The sequence below is a fragment of the Chiloscyllium plagiosum genome, unplaced genomic scaffold, assembly GCF_037043375.1.
Source record: "Chiloscyllium plagiosum isolate Xiang-an unplaced genomic scaffold, Cpla_swu_hap1 HiC_scaffold_7, whole genome shotgun sequence".
Classification (NCBI taxonomy): Eukaryota; Metazoa; Chordata; class Chondrichthyes; order Orectolobiformes; family Hemiscylliidae; genus Chiloscyllium; species Chiloscyllium plagiosum.
Genome location: NW_028270145.1, coordinates 92,246,585 through 92,262,355, shown reverse-complemented (window position 1 = coordinate 92,262,355; position 15,771 = coordinate 92,246,585). Strand labels below are relative to the sequence as shown.

Genomic DNA, 15,771 nt, shown 5'->3' with positions numbered 1-15,771 from the left:
TTAATAAAGTCAAATTAATAAAATCATGGCTCTTGCACTGAGAAAACAAGTCTGCTGGAAAGAGTTAATTCAGTTCTAATCTAAATTACCAGACATGTCATCTTAGAACTAATGTCATCCCAAAACTAATTATTTGCTAAAAGTTAGGCTGGACCTTGATTCACCATTAATTCACAACTCATATCCGTTCATCCAACATGTATTTCTCTTCATCCCAAAGCCAAATAATTCATTATTATTCTCCTGCAGATAGCTAATTGCTACAATTTGTTTTTGGAAATGAACAATTAGGAGGGGGCTCATAGTTTTGGAATTATAGTTGCTACAGTAACAGTATGACAAGAGCTCATCAATGAAAATCCAAATTAAAATGTACTGTCACATTGACAGTCTTGTAATACCCTACAGCATAATACACTTCAACTATTCAAATCCTAAACAATGCGAGTAGAAAACAATATATAGATCATCAGAGTAAATAATGCTAAACTTAATTAACAACTCTGAACCTCTCTGTTGTGACATTCATTCAATTCAGTAGTTTGTTTACTAAAATTTATTACACGAGGAATACAAGGTTTTAAGAATTCAAGGCCAATTCTCATTCAGGTATTGAACTTACAGCTATAGTGTTGGATCTATGGGAACGATGAACTTTAACATAAGCAAGCTACTCTCGGAAACTGCATCAGTAATATGTGGATAAGTGTGGACATTTCAATTATTAAATGCACTTTTCTACACCTTTACAAAAGTATATCAAATGCACATCTACATATGTACTGACACCAAGAGAATAGTTTTATTCATTCACGGGATGGCAAGACCAACATTAATTATCCATCTCTCATACTCTTGCGAAGGTCACATGAGAACGTAATAAATAGGAGCAGGAAAAGTCCATCTACCCTTTCAAACCTAGTCCATCATACAATAAAATCAAGGCTGTTCTGACTGTGGCCTTAACTCCACTTTCTTACCTTCCCCTTCCTGCTCCCCCTCCCCCTCCCTTCCCCCTCCCTATTGGTGGTGATGAGCCAACTTTTTGAATAGTAGCATGTGATGTAAGAACACCCAAGGTGTAGTTAGCCAGGGAGTTCCGAGTTTTTGACTCAATGACAGTGAAGGAACAGCAATAGAGTTCTAAGTTAGGATGATGATTCAGAGGGGAACTTGCAAATGGTAGCATTTACTTGCATCTGATGCCCTTATCCATTCAGGTGTTAGAGGTCAGGAATTTGGAACGTGTTGATGAAAAAGCCACTGGTAAGTTGCTGCAGTGCATCTTTTTCTGCAGCACAACAAAATATGTGTTTACATTTCCTCATAAGTGCTGAGGAAGGGTCGCTAGACTCAAAACATTAACTCTGATTTCTCTCCACAGATTCAGCCAGACCTGCTGAGCTTTCCAGCAATTTCTGTTTTTATTTCTGATGGGAGGGAGGGGGAGGGGGAGCAGGAAGGGGAAGGTAAGAAAGTGGAGTTAAGGCCACAGTCAGAACAGCCTTGATTTTATTGTATGATGGACTAGGTTTGAAAGGGTAGATGGACTTTTCCTGCTCCTATTTATTACGTTCTCATGTGACCTTCGCAAGAGTATGAGAGATGGATAATTAATGTTTTTATCATTTAAATTTGGATTCGGGAAGGGAAGGGAAGGGAGGGGGGGGGGGAGGGGGGGGGGGGGGGGGGGAAGGGAGGGCGGGGGCGGAAGTCTTTATCTATTATGTGGGATTGTCAAAAGGCAGCCGGTAAAAATAATAGATCCGATACAAGTACCATCAAAGACATCAAAATCAATTTCACTGGGACAGCTCAAATTTTCAATAATGGTAAAACAAAATGAGTCACATTATTTTGAAGCAATTTTGTGCACAGTTGACTTATGGTGCTAAATTCACCCTGCTATAGAACATAGTAACTAAGTACCATTATAAAAACAACTCTTATGGAGATGGTTTGCTTTGAACAAAGTAACATAAAGTATTAAGCCATGCATTACACAGGATATCATCTGAAGGAGCACTTAAGAAGTAATTCTGGGGAAATTTGTAACCAATAAACATGTAGATTTTGATAAAGCCCCTTGTGAATAGTATACTTGGACCCAGATTGCCTATCCATTACACTTCACTTAATTCCGAATAGCTTCAAATTAATTCTAACTTTGATGAGTTTACCATTTCTCCATCTGTTTAGTTCCATCTCCAGATGCTGAAGAGCGTTCTTCAAAGACTTGTTTTTCTCTTTTTCCTTCTCGTATTTCTTCTTCCATTCCTCTGCCGTCAACTCCAGATTGACAGATGCAGTATTTTTGATGGTCTTGGCTCTATTAGGAGCAATGATTCACAAAGAGAATTTTACTGCATTAAAATCAATGGGCTGAAGAAACTCTCCTCAAACCAAGGGACCGAAGAGAATGATGCATTGCACACTTCAACAACAACCAAAATACTATTTACTTTGGTACATGTGAAGTAACCTCACTAAACAAAGATGTTGGCTTCCCAATGAATTGTCCAAAACTCTTCCAACTAAGAATGAACAACCTGCAACTTGAGAGTTCACCCACCCTCCTCAGAAAGTAACCAGTTACAGAATGTCTAAGGCTATAGGATATATCAATCACAAGTTTGTTGTAAATGATGCCCCTAATTTTTCAGCATAGACTCACTCCTTTCCAATTAGATCACCTGAGTGAAAGGGTCACAGATCTATCTCTTGATCCCAAATATCATAAAGAAATGCATCATCTTCTTTTTTGCCATTACAACATCTGCTTTGTTCAGCCTACCCATAGTTCTTCATAGTGCTGTATGTACTGTATCTCTCAACCATTCTAAGCATTCCTGGAGATTTGTCACAGCATGGCCAGAAGGTAATAATAACTAGAACAGGCTTTACTGATGCTAGTGAATTTCAGAAATCTAATGTTAAAGCATCTAAGTCTTCTCCTAAACTTCCACTTAGTGAAACAGTGAAATGTGAACCCATTTGGAGCGAGCAACAACTGAGGACTGCTTGTTACAAAAAATGCAAATAATTGCAGATTGTCATATGTGCTAAATATAGCATTTATTTCTGTTGTTTAAGTTACCTACAAAGTTAATGGTTAATTAATATCATTTTCACTCATTCTAGTTAACATCTTAAGACATTCAATCTTATAATTTCCAGCAATTAACTAAAAGTTCAAATTCCTGTTTAAATATTATTCATCTCTATGAGCATCTTAACAATGGTTCTGGAGGTTTTCTTTATACAGCTGTGCAACATAATCCTGTTATAAATATTTGGGCTAGACAGGGCAGATGCAGGGAGAATGTTTCCGATGGTGGGTGTGTCCAGTCTGAGGATTCGGGGTAGACCATTCAGGACGAAGATGAGGAGACACTTTTGCACCCAAAGAGTGGTGAGCCTGTGGAATTTACTACCACAGGAAGTAGCTGATATCAAAACATTGAATGTATTCAAGAGGCGGCTAGATGTAGCATTTGGGGCGAATGGCATCAAAGGTTGTAGAGAGAATATGGCTATTGAGTTGGATGATCAGCCATGATCGTGATAAGTAGCGGAGCAGGCTCAAAGGGCCAAATGGCCTCCTCCTGCTCCTATCTATGTTTGGTCTAACTCCACACTCCAGTAATGGATTCAGATCAACTAAAATGAAACAGCTGTAGTTGACTGCAAGTTTATTTCAGCTTGACAGTGTTACGATTGCTTAAGAGGATTATGTTACTTTACAGTGGTTTTGAATGAGTCTGTTTGCTTTGACAGTCTCATAAATACTTAAAATGATTATGTTTTGAATCAGCATTTTTCTGCCTTGACAATTGCAGGAACATCCCAAAGGCTTCCTTATAGGGTTCAAATATACTATACATAGTGGATATTTGATGAGTGTGCCTGGTACACTATTGGGGTAGGGTGGGTGAGTAGGCATGGTGGGTTGAAGGAATGATTAAGGATATGGAGGTTTGGGGCAGGGAGATTATGAAAAAATATGACAGGAACTTGGTGAAAATTGTAGGGGCCAGAGGCCTTGGAGGGCATTCGCATAAAGGACTGTGGGTTTCAGGGTTAGGGAGCCTCACGATTGTTATGTAAGGTGGGCTGATTTTTCAGAAAATGGAGGCTACCTTAGCATCATCCCTTTTTTTATTGGTTTTCAGGATGTCTACATCACTGGCCAGCATTAACTGTGAACCTCTGAAAGTCTTCCAGAAAGTGTTGGCCTGTTCTTTAGAGGGGTGGGGGTTATATTCTCAATGCTCTTAGAATGAGGATCCAGGAATTTGGCCCAGTGATACTGAAGGAGAGCAGATATATTTCCAAGTCAGGATGGTGAGTGGCTTGGAGGCGAACTAGCAAGTGGCTATGTTCCTATGTATCTGCTGCTCTGGTTCTTTTAGGTGGCAGAGGTTACAGGTTTGGAAGGTGCTGCCTCTAGTTCCACCTCTTTCCTGTTTCAGGAGGCCTCAACCTCAACCCACTCCTGACTCTAAGGGGAGAAAGTATGACTACTGAGGAGATAAGAGTGCAATGTTACAAATGGCCCAATTCCTGAATCACACCTCAAAGGGGAAAATGCAGTTCCAAATGTTAGTTGGAAACTTTCTGTGGTACAAAGCTGTTTGCATAACATAAAATTTTAAGAGATTTCAATTGACCTGTTCAAGCTAGTAGATTAGCAACTACATAATTGACCAGTCAACACAATGCAGAAGATCAATAACTTCAATAATGAGTTGCAAACTGCAATTGAGAAGTCAGTGCAGATGGTAACTGAGCAAGCTTGCTTGAGGGAAGTGATAGGAAATCAATGTTTATTGTGACATTCCTGCCAGAAAGAAGTCAAAGAACATAGAGGGACATTTGCACGAGACTAACAATCATCAAATATCTCTTTTGCACCATCTTTGTCTATTCAAGCGGGCTCTTCCTCAAAAACCTATTAGATTTGTCCAATCCAACTTCCATTAAACATATGTATCTGGCACTCTTTGGTTTGGATAATGTTTCCACAATGTAATTTACACATTGAAAACAATATTCTGCTCCTCTTGATGACTAAGCGTTCCAGGTTCTGAATCAGCCTATTTTCTAAAACCTCTCATGCATTGTGCATTGAAACTCAGATGATCATAATTACAAACAATATTCTATATAGAATCCTGCACTAATCTGTGCAAAATCTCAAGAATTTGTTTAAATTACTGGTCCAAACTGATCCAAGTATTTGATTAGCTTTATTGATAACCTCTTTCATACTGATTAGAAACATTAATTGGCAACAGTCATACCAACCACCTTTACATTTCTTTCCTTACTAAATTAGGACAGCACGATGGCTCATTAGTCAGCACTACCACCTCCCAGCACTAGGGGCCCAGGTTCGATTCTCGCCTCAGGCTGTCAGTTTGCAGTATTCCCATTCTCCCCATGTCTGCATGGGTTTCCTCCCACAGTCCAGCGATGTGCAGGTTAGGTGGATTGGCTCTGCTAAATTGTGCAGCAGGCCAGGCAGCATCCAAGGAGCAAGAGAATCGACATTTCAGGCATGAGCCCTTCTTCAGGAATGCCCGAAACGTTGATTCTCCTGCTCCTTGGATGCTGCCTGACTTGCTGCGCTTTTCCAGCAACACATTTTCAGCTCTGATCTCCAGCATCTGCAGTCCTCACTTTCTCCTGCTAAATTGTTCCAAGATATGCAGGCTGGATGTGGGTTAACTGCTGAGATCTGGGTGGGATGCTCTTTGGAGGGTCAGTGCATACTTGATGGTCTGAATGGCCTCTTTCTGCACTGTAGGGATTCAATGAAATAAAATTAAGTCCAAATACTTACCTTGTTAAACACAGAATTCAAAAACCCACAAAACATATTGGGCGGCATGGTGGCACAGTGGTTAGCACTGCTGCCTCACAGCCCCAGGTTCAATTCCAGCCTCGGGCGTCTGTGTGGAGTTTGCACATTCTCCCTGTGTCTGCGTGGGTTTGCTCCAGTTTCCTCCCACAGTCCAAAGATGTGCAGGTCAGGTGAATTGGCCATGCTAAATTGACCATAGTGTTAGGTGCATTAGTCAGAGGGAAGTGGGTCTGGCTGGGTTACTCTTCAGAGGGTCAGTGTAGGCTGGTTGGGCCAAAGGGCCTGTTTCCACACTGTGCGGAATCTAATCTCTGTGGAGATTATTTTTAAATTGATAGCATAATTCAAAAAGAACTGATAAACTATCTTTAGCTAAGTTGCCAGCAATTTAGTAATGACAAACTACGACCCTACAGTCATACTTAATTATCAATGTCACGGTGATGTGAATTCACTTGAAGCACTATAAACTAGTTTAGATGAGACTCCTACCTTTGGCCAAACATAAGGGTGGTTTTCGTTTCAGCATCATTAAAACTGGAGGGTGAGCAACAAATAATTATCGTAGTGCGGCAATTCCCACCCAGAGAATCCTGTAGAATTCGGGTCATTTTACTGTCGCGATATGGAACATGTGTTTTCTGTGAACAAAGAAAATATATTCATAGTAACATAGAATGATACAACACAAAACAAAAGGCTTTTTTAGCCCATCACGCCTGTGCTGGTTCTTTGAAAGAGCCTTTCAGTTTTCAATGCATTCCTCTGCATTGTCCTCTTAGCACTGCAAAACAGTCCCCTATTGAAAAATCTTCATTTGCAGCTGATTTGAAATTGCAAATTGTAAACATATTTTCTGCAAATTAAATGCTTAATTTTAATGTCTCAAATACATTATTCTGCAGGCTTTCAATACAATAATACTGAATGTTTTTCCACAAGTTAAATTTTATGGAGGTATAGGTATAGGGAGAGAGAGATAGAGAGTCATAGAGATGTAGAGCATGGAAACAGACCCTTCAGTCCAACGCGTCCATGCCGACCAGATATCTTAAATAAGTCGAGTCCCATTTACCAGCATTTGGCCTATATCCCTTTTAACCCTTCCTATTCATAGGCTCATCCAGATGCCTTTTAAATGTTGTAATTGCACCAGCCTCCATCACTTCCTCTGGCAGCTCATTCCATGCATGCACCATCCTTTGCATCAGAAAGTTGTCCCTAAGGTCCCTTTTAAATCTTTTCCCTCTCATCTTAAATTAATGCCCTTTAGCTTTTGACTCCCCTGGGGAAATGGCCTTGTCTATTCACCTCATCTATGCCCCTCATGATTTTATAATTCTCTATAATAGGTCACCCTTCAGCCTCTGACTCTCCAGGCAAAAAAGTCTCAAGACAATCTAGCTTCTTCTTATAACTCAAACCTTCTTGTCCCAGTAACATCGTTGTAAGTTTTTTCTGTATCCTTTCTAGTTTAACATCCTTCCAATAGCAGGGCGACCACAATTATCCTCATTATTCTAAAAAGTGACCTCAGCAATGTCTTGTAGAACTGCAACATGACATCCCAACTCCTATACTCAGTGTTTTAACCAATGAAGGCAAGTCCGCCAAACGCGTTCTTCACCACTCTTGTCCACCTGCGAAACCACTTTCAAGGAACTATGAACCTGTACCCTAGGTCCCTCTGTTCAACAACATTCCCTGCAGTCATCCCATTAACTGTGTAAGTCCTGCCCTGGTTTGGGTTTTGCAGATATTACCTGACTTAAGTTTTTGTTCTTGATTTCAACATCTTGCACCAATCAGTGTATTTTATATGTCCAAATATTCACGCCCTTCCTTCTCCTAAATGTTCTTCCCATGTTCTCCTGCTGCTGTTAACATTTTTTAGGGGTTAATTTCATGAGCAAATGATAGCCTGCGGTATGTTTGTTTGAGTGGTAATGATGTATGTGTGAGCCTCAACCATAATTGGCAACAGATGACTCACTACAGGAGGCATCACTAAATCCGATCCCCTCCTCATTAAACCACCAGATAGGGACATTCATCAGTTAGTCAACAACAAAAGGACAAGTTGGGCAACTTCCTGCTTCCTAACCCAGGATGCCGAGGTCAACTCTCAGAACTTGTGATCACCCTGAATTAGATCAGCCTACAGCTTATCTATTATTGCTTACTGAAATCTAATCTTGGGACTTTCCAAAATCGAAATGCTGTAAATGCTGGACATCTGAAATAATAACAGAAATGCTAAAGATAATCAGCAGACTAAGTAGCATCTATGAAGAGAAGCAGAATTAACATTTCAGATCCGTGGACTTTTATCCAAACTTAGAACTTCTTTGGTCTGTTTGCCTCTTTCTGCCATCTGGACATGCTTCATCAAACTATTGGGAGGCCAGTCCAGATCTCATCTGACCCGAAATCAACGCAATAGTGTGATTTGAAAATGTGTTTATTAATTGAAGCTTATCCATAAATATAATGTGACTTTTTTCAATAAATGTATCAAGTTTCAGATCTGTGATCTTGCAACAGAACTTCTGATGAAAAGTCATCTTACTGAAATGTTAACTCTGTTTCTCTCTCCATAAGTTCGGCCTGACCTGTTGAGCATTTCTAGCATTTCCTTTATATAATTTTGATTTTCAACATCCACGGTATTTTTCTTTTCAATGACATAGTACCTCAGGTTAACTGACATGCTGGTTGCTATGAAATTACATCTTATATGCACTTCCCTGAAGGCGAGAGCAGGGAATAAGGATAGAACAGCACGATTTGATTGATAATAAATTAGCACTGTGATTCATCATCAATTGGACAGTGAATAGGGTTATTTTATAAAAAAAGACAATGAATAAAAAAAACTAGACTCATATTTAACAGTGAAGAATGCAAATCGAATGTATATGAAAATTCAATAAAAATAAAAATATGAGTTTTAATGCTATTCTACATTATAATGTTTACTTTAAATAATCCCCATATAAAGCAGTATTGCTTTGTTGGAAGGACATTCCAGATGGCTGTATACATCAGGTAAAAAAATAAAATTATAGTCTGGAATTTCTTCAGTTCATATACATGTCCAGACTAAGGCTAGTTTCTCAGAGATAAATCCGGCTTAGAACTTTTCTTGTTGCACAAATGATTAAATAACAGATTATTATGAGCTAATTCTCCAGTAGTCTTCAGTAATTTCTTCAACAGAAGTAAAGGCAATAAATACAAAAATGCAATTATCAAGGTTGCACAGTTTTAACAGTTTTAATGTCATCATCGAACACACTCACATTGCAAAGTCTCACGACAGATGTGCAACCATGCAAAACTACCGTACAAATCGATAAAAGTTTAATACTAAAGTTAATTGTGATCATTCAGCTGACCAATCTATTAGTCAAACAGTCACCTGATTTATGGTATCATTTTGATAATTTTAGTCTGGAATAATACATTCATTCATGATTTCACTACTTGAAAATCAGAATATTCAATTGCACTTTGAAATATTGTTTTTTAAAAATATATCTCCATCAAACGTATGAGGTTTTGAACTTTTCTCTCTTTAAATTGCATGAGAGTCGGATTAGTTATCTGTCACATCAATATGCATTAATCCTTCCTTATCAATCAGGTGATGTCATTCCATTGTGATGTGTTTGATTAATTATTAGCTTGTGGGAAAATCACAATATAATAACAAATTTAATGAATTATAATGTATTAAGAAGACTTACAGTTCCCTCAGCCAGGGCAGAAATTACATTCCCCAGAGCAGAAAGTGACTTATTGATGTTTTTAGCTTCATCAAGTACAGCTCCTTCAGCTCCAGTCTTGCTGACCTAGAGTGAACAGATACAATCATGAAGGTGTTCTAATTAACAAGCTTAAGTCCTTTTAGAATATGGGTATCAAATTGATTAGATTCAGCTCTATCAAAACATACAATGACATTGTTTTTTTAAAGTCAGTCAAAAAGATATTCAGATCATTTTTGTTAACTTTTTCCATCTATTCAGTGTAGCTTCTCCCTTTTCTATCAAGTGGCTGGTCATAAGGCATTGGCACATTGGGAGTAAAAATTGCTCACATAAAATCAAAGAAACTAACGAAATCCCAACTGAAGGTCCACCTTAATGTAGAAAACTTGAGGTTCAAATTATTATGGCTGCTATTTGCAACAATTCCAGTATTGCATAAAGGAAAACCACAGAGTTCAAGGCCATCTGAGCGATGGCACAATAATTGAAGGCATGGCAAATTGACTACGGAGAAAGAAAAGGGCTTCTGTAAATGTGAAATGTCTTTGCAACACTGATAACTTGCTATGGTACACAATTGGTTTTGTTTAAAGGAAACAAATCAGCACTTAAAACTTGGACACTCCCAAGAAATCCAATTTAATTATCTATTCAGGTATTCCATTAGGATAAAGAGCTTATAGAATGATTCAATGTTTTAACAAATTGGGCAGCAATTAATCCAGTTAATTAGAAGCTGAGTAAGTAATTTCATTTCTGTTTAGCAAACTACTATTTTAAGTTTAGACTAATTGTATTCCCATAAAGACAAAAGCATTTTTGAGTCTATCTTGTGCAGTACTATTAATTCCAATAAAGATAATGAGGCAGGGGTCACACAGCTTTGATTTCTCTTCACAACTAATAGTTAAACCAAAATCACTGCATCACGATAAAACATCCAAAGAAAGTATATTTCACCTTTTCACTGCCAGCTAAATCTACAAGGTACAGTTTGCCACTAAGTTTCTTCTCCGTTTCCATGTTCTCCTGTTTAATATTAATGAGAAAGATGCTGTGGCTTCGAGAACTGTGTTCATTCATGTCTGTGTAGACAAAAAGTAAAGTTAATTGGAAGTCAACTGTTTATTTATTTATTCACTATCAAGCAAGATCCAAAAGTTAATTGGATAAATGATTAAAGGGCAGAAAGTTGTAGGGCTATGGCAAAAGATCAGAGGACTGGATTGTACTTGTAAAGAGTGAAGACAACATAAAAAGTTTAATGATTTCCACATCATTGTAAGACAACATTACCATACACATACCCAATGCTGCAGCCAGTCGTAACTGCAACACCAAAAGAAAGCAATCTACTTTCCCTTTAGGTGCTGTTCAAGCTGCTCAATCATGACTGTTTTTCTTTTACTCATTGAGAATTTGGCATTAAAAGGTGAGGATTTTGGATTACTTGAAAGTGCTTTCTGCTATGAAATGCTCACAAAATGTCATCATCAGTGGGAAGCTTTACACTTTGAGTAATGATCCATGCTTTGGAGAGGGTGCAGAGAAGGTTTGCAAGGATGTTGTCGGGCATGGAAGGTACTAGCTATGAACAGAGGTTGAGTAGGTTAGGTTTATTTTCACTAGAAAAAAAGGAGATTGAGGGGGGAACCTGATTGAGGTTTACAAAATCATGAAGGGTATAGACAGGGTGGATAGAGACAACTTGTTCCCAGGGTGAAGGACTCAACGACGAAAGGTCATGTTTTCAAGGTGAGAGGTGGAAAGTTTAAGGGAGATAAACACGGCAAGTACTTCACACAGAGGGTGGTGGGCATCTGGAATGCATTGCCAGCAGAGGTGGTAGATTCATTTAAGATGCGTCTGGACAGATGCATGAGTAGGTGTTGAGCAGAGGGATACAGATGCTTAGGAATTGACCAACAGGTTTAGACAGTACATTTGGATCGGCTCAGACTTGGAGGGCCGAAGGACCAGTTCCTGTGCTGTAAAACTTTCTTTGTTCTTTGTACTTTAACCACTGCAGGCATGCTTTCTAACAGATGTGCCTGAATTTTGTCTTCATGATGTATTCAAAGATATGAAACCTTTGAAGGTAGAAGGGATGCATAATAAACATGCTTCCATTAATTCATGTATATCTGAAAGCATCAACAGAGGATCGGAATTTCTAATCTACAATTCATCCAATGAAGCAAGAGAATGTGTGTTATTTCCTTATCTCCAATTCCTTGTATTTGAATAGCATCTTTAATAATACACACCCACGGCATTTCACAGAGGCATTATAAATAAAAATATGATACCAAGTCAAATAAGTAGGTATGACCAAGTTTAATTGAAGAGTTACGTTTTAAGGAGAAACATGTGGTAGAGAAGCGAAGGGTTTTAGGAGGTAAACTGTCTGAGCTCATATAGTTTTTGCCGAAAACGTCTATTTTCCTGCTTCTCCAATGCTGCCTGACCTGCTGTGCTTTTCCAGCACCACACTCACGACTCTAATCTCCAGCATCTGCAGTCCTCACTTTCGCCTGTATGAACTCATGGCCTAGGCAATTGATGGAGCGATTAGAATGGGAATGTTTAGAGGTGGGAATTAGAAATGAATGTATTGTGGAAAGGTTGCGGACCTAGATAAGATTATAGACTGACGAAATAGAGAGACGAATAGAGGGATTTGAAGACGAGAAAAATTTAAAAATTGGGAGGTGTTTAACCAGGAACCAATGTGATTCAGTGAGCACAGGCATGATGGGTGAACGGGACTTAACTGGAGCAATATGGTTATTGAAAGCAAGCTTTTGCAGGGTGGAAAGTGGAAGGCTAGCCAGTAGTGAATTGCAATGATCAAAAATAGAGATAACAAAGGCATGAATGAAGGACCAAAAAAACTTAGACAGACAAATGAATCAGAAATGCAGTTTGACATTGAAAAGATAAGAGTTCTGTCTTTAACACAACTGCCCTGCATGCCTGGTCAGAAGACTGCCTAGGCCAGTGACTTTATGTGCACAAACCTTACAATCCAGGGTAGCCATGAATATGGCCTCCACTGGAACAGTTACCTCACAAACATTGGCTTCTGACTAACTAGTTCTGAGCTTTTCACAGACAATACAACATATAGTATTGCTCTTTCTTTTGAAACACCTTACTCCTATCACTATAACATTGGTCATTGGATTTTCTAATCTAGAAGAAAATTACCAATCTATTTTTGTTTTGGAATAAACAAAGCCCCTTTTATAATCTTTTACAGTGTGCACTTTTTTCCAAAAGTATTTTGTGAAGAAGTTTCATGGCATTGCTTACATGTTAAGATGTTGTGCCTCCACCTTGTAGATTCAGCATTTGTTGTTCTCTGTTGTTTCTGTTGTTAATGTTGTCTCACTGGATAATGATGTTTCCAGTGCAGTTACCATTAATCTTTTCTGACTTTCCAGCTCAGGTGTAGGTTGAAAATGACTCAGCAAACAGCTGAGGTTTGAGACTTGGATACAAATACTATTGATATTCCATCTTGCACAAAGATTGCTCCCAGTCCTTTAGTAGAAACATCTACTTGCAATGTGACAGGTGTCTTGCGATCATAGCATGACAGACCTACCTCTTTTGCATATTATTACTTTGTGTTTGTTTAAACTCCTGCTGCGTGAATCTGACCACGGATAGTCTGCATTTTCTATCATTACCTCCTGCAAGTTTGCTGTTGTGTCTGACTTATGCCATATGAAGGATCTCAAATATTGGATTAAGCCAAGGAAAGTTCTTAACTCTCTTATCTCTTGGGGCTTACATTCTAGTCATGATCCTGTCAGGACATAACTCAATGCTATCCAGTGTGCACACCATTCAGGAAAACTGACATTCAGTCACTTCCACAATCCATTTGTCTGTGTTTAACTTGGTCCCAGCTTTTCTGGTTCTATCCATTCTTTCATGTAAGCTGCTATCATGAGCTTTATTGTTTATACCTGTGCAAGATCTGTTACCCCAACTGTTTCTTTGCAATCTCTGTAGGTCTCATCTACGTCTTCCAGAATGCATTCTGGCACAACTTAATGCACAAGACACAGGAACTTGTACAACCTAAAGGATGTATTGGATGTTGTCAACAGTGAAGATTTCCTGTCCGGTTTCACATTTCACTGGTCATTACTGACATCCAGTCTGCTGAAAACTCTTGCTTTTGCCATTGCTGGTATGATCTCTCCTAATAATCAAGTGGACATTTGATTCATTGTTATGGCGTGGTTAAAGTCTTATGGAGAAAGTGAGGTCTGCAGATGCTGGAGATCAGAGCTGGAAATGTGTTGCTGGAAGAGCGCAGCAGGTCAGGCAGCATCCAGGGAACAGGAGAATCGACGTTTCGGGCATAAGCCTGAAGAAGGGCTTATGCCCGAAACGTCGATTCTCCTGTTCCCTGGATGCTGCCTGACCTGCTGCGCTCTTCCAGCAACACATTTCCAGCTAAAGTCTTATGCATCCAGGCAGATTCTTAGCCATCCATCCAGCCTATTACTCACCACAACAGAATTTATCCAATTTCTAGCCTCCCTGACTCTGGCAATCTCCTTTATTTCTTCTATCTCTTGGACATCTCTTCTCAGCTTAACTTTTAGTTCTGTTGATATTTTATACGGGGTATGTTGGTCAATAAATAAGTACATAAATCTGAGGATTGACAAGGTTTTAGAATACACAAAGAAGGATCAGGAAACTGATAAAGGAAAGATGGAACAGAATATAAATGCAATGCAGCAAAATACATTTTAAAAGACTGTAAAAACTTCAACAGGTACATAATGAAGGCTTATGCCTGAAACGTCGACTCTCCTGCTCCTCGGATGCTGCCTGACCTGTTGTATTTTTCCTCTGCCACACTTCTCGACTCATAAAAAAGAAATGCTTGGTTAAGCCAAATGCAAATCAATTCAAAGCAGATTCAGATCTGGGAAAAGGAAAGATAACAGATAAACTAAATGATCATTTTTATGTGTCTTCACTGAGGAAGATACCCCCCAAAATGAAAGATCCGAGTGACTCAGGAGAATGAGAAGTTGATGGAAATTAGCATTAGTAAACAGTGAAACTGGATAAATTAATGGGGTTGAAAATTTATATGTCCTGGAACCTGATAGTTTACGTTGAAGGAAGTTGGTAATCATCTTTTAATATCCATAGTTACTTGAACGATTCCTGCAGATTCAAAGCTTGCAAATGTCAGCCCTCTATTCGAGAAATGAGCAAAGGAAAACCAAATGGGGAATTGCAGACCTGTTAACCTTATGTCAGTCATAGGGAAAATGCCAGAATTCATCAAAGGATTGATGGCATTTATCCTAGGATTCTCTGGGAAGCAAGGGAGGAGATTGCAGAGCCATTGGCCTTGATTTTTATGTCCTCTTTGTCTACAGGAGTAGTGCCAGAAGACTGGAGGATAGCAAATGTGGTTCCCTTGTTCAAAAAGGGGAGTAGGGATAACCCTAGTAACTATAGGCCGGTGAGTCTCACTTCTGTTGTGGGCAAAGTCTTAGAGAGAATTGTAAGGGATAGGATTTAAGAACATCTGGATAGGAATAATGTGATCAAGGATAGTCAGCATGGTTTTGTGAAGGGCAGGTCGTGCCTCACAAACCTTATTGAATTCTTTGAAAAGGTGACGAAGGAGGTTGATGAGGGGAAAGCGGTAGATGTGGTATATATGGATTTTAGTAAGGCGTTTGATAAGGTTCCCCATGGTAGGCTACTGCAGAAAATACGGAGATATGGCATTGAGGGTGAGTTGGAGGTTTGGATTAGGAATTGGCTGGATGGAAGAAGACAGAGGGTAGTAGTTGATGGCAAAGTTTCTTCATGGAGTGCCGTCACTAGCGGTGTTCCACAAGGATCTCTTTTGGGACCATTGCTGTTTGTCATTTTTATAAATGACCTGGAAGAGGGGTTAGAAGGTTGGGTGAGCAAGTTTGCGGATGATACGAAAGTCGGAGGAGTTGTTGACAGTGAGGAAGGATGTGGCAGGTTACAGCAGGATATAGAGAAGCTGCAGAGCTGGGCAGAAAGGTGGCAAATGGAATTCAATGTAGCTAAGTGTGAGGTGATTCACTTTGGGAAGAATAACAAAAAGAT

General features: G+C 39.1%; 1 protein-coding gene across 2 annotated transcripts in view; it reads right to left on the bottom strand.

Moving 5' to 3' along the window:
- The window catches only part of LOC122551741 (kinesin heavy chain), a 206,067-nt gene that overhangs the window by 83,410 nt on the left and 106,886 nt on the right, over window positions 1–15,771 (bottom strand). For both annotated transcript variants that reach the window (XM_043694135.2, XM_087989247.1), the window contains exons 8-11: window positions 10,600–10,724; window positions 9,616–9,720; window positions 6,359–6,507; window positions 2,181–2,329 (exon numbers count right to left, since the gene is read on the bottom strand). In XM_043694135.2, coding sequence (XP_043550070.1) covers window positions 2,181–2,329; window positions 6,359–6,507; window positions 9,616–9,720; window positions 10,600–10,724 — 528 coding nt within the window. The remainder of the gene's footprint in view (window positions 1–2,180; window positions 2,330–6,358; window positions 6,508–9,615; window positions 9,721–10,599; window positions 10,725–15,771) is intronic.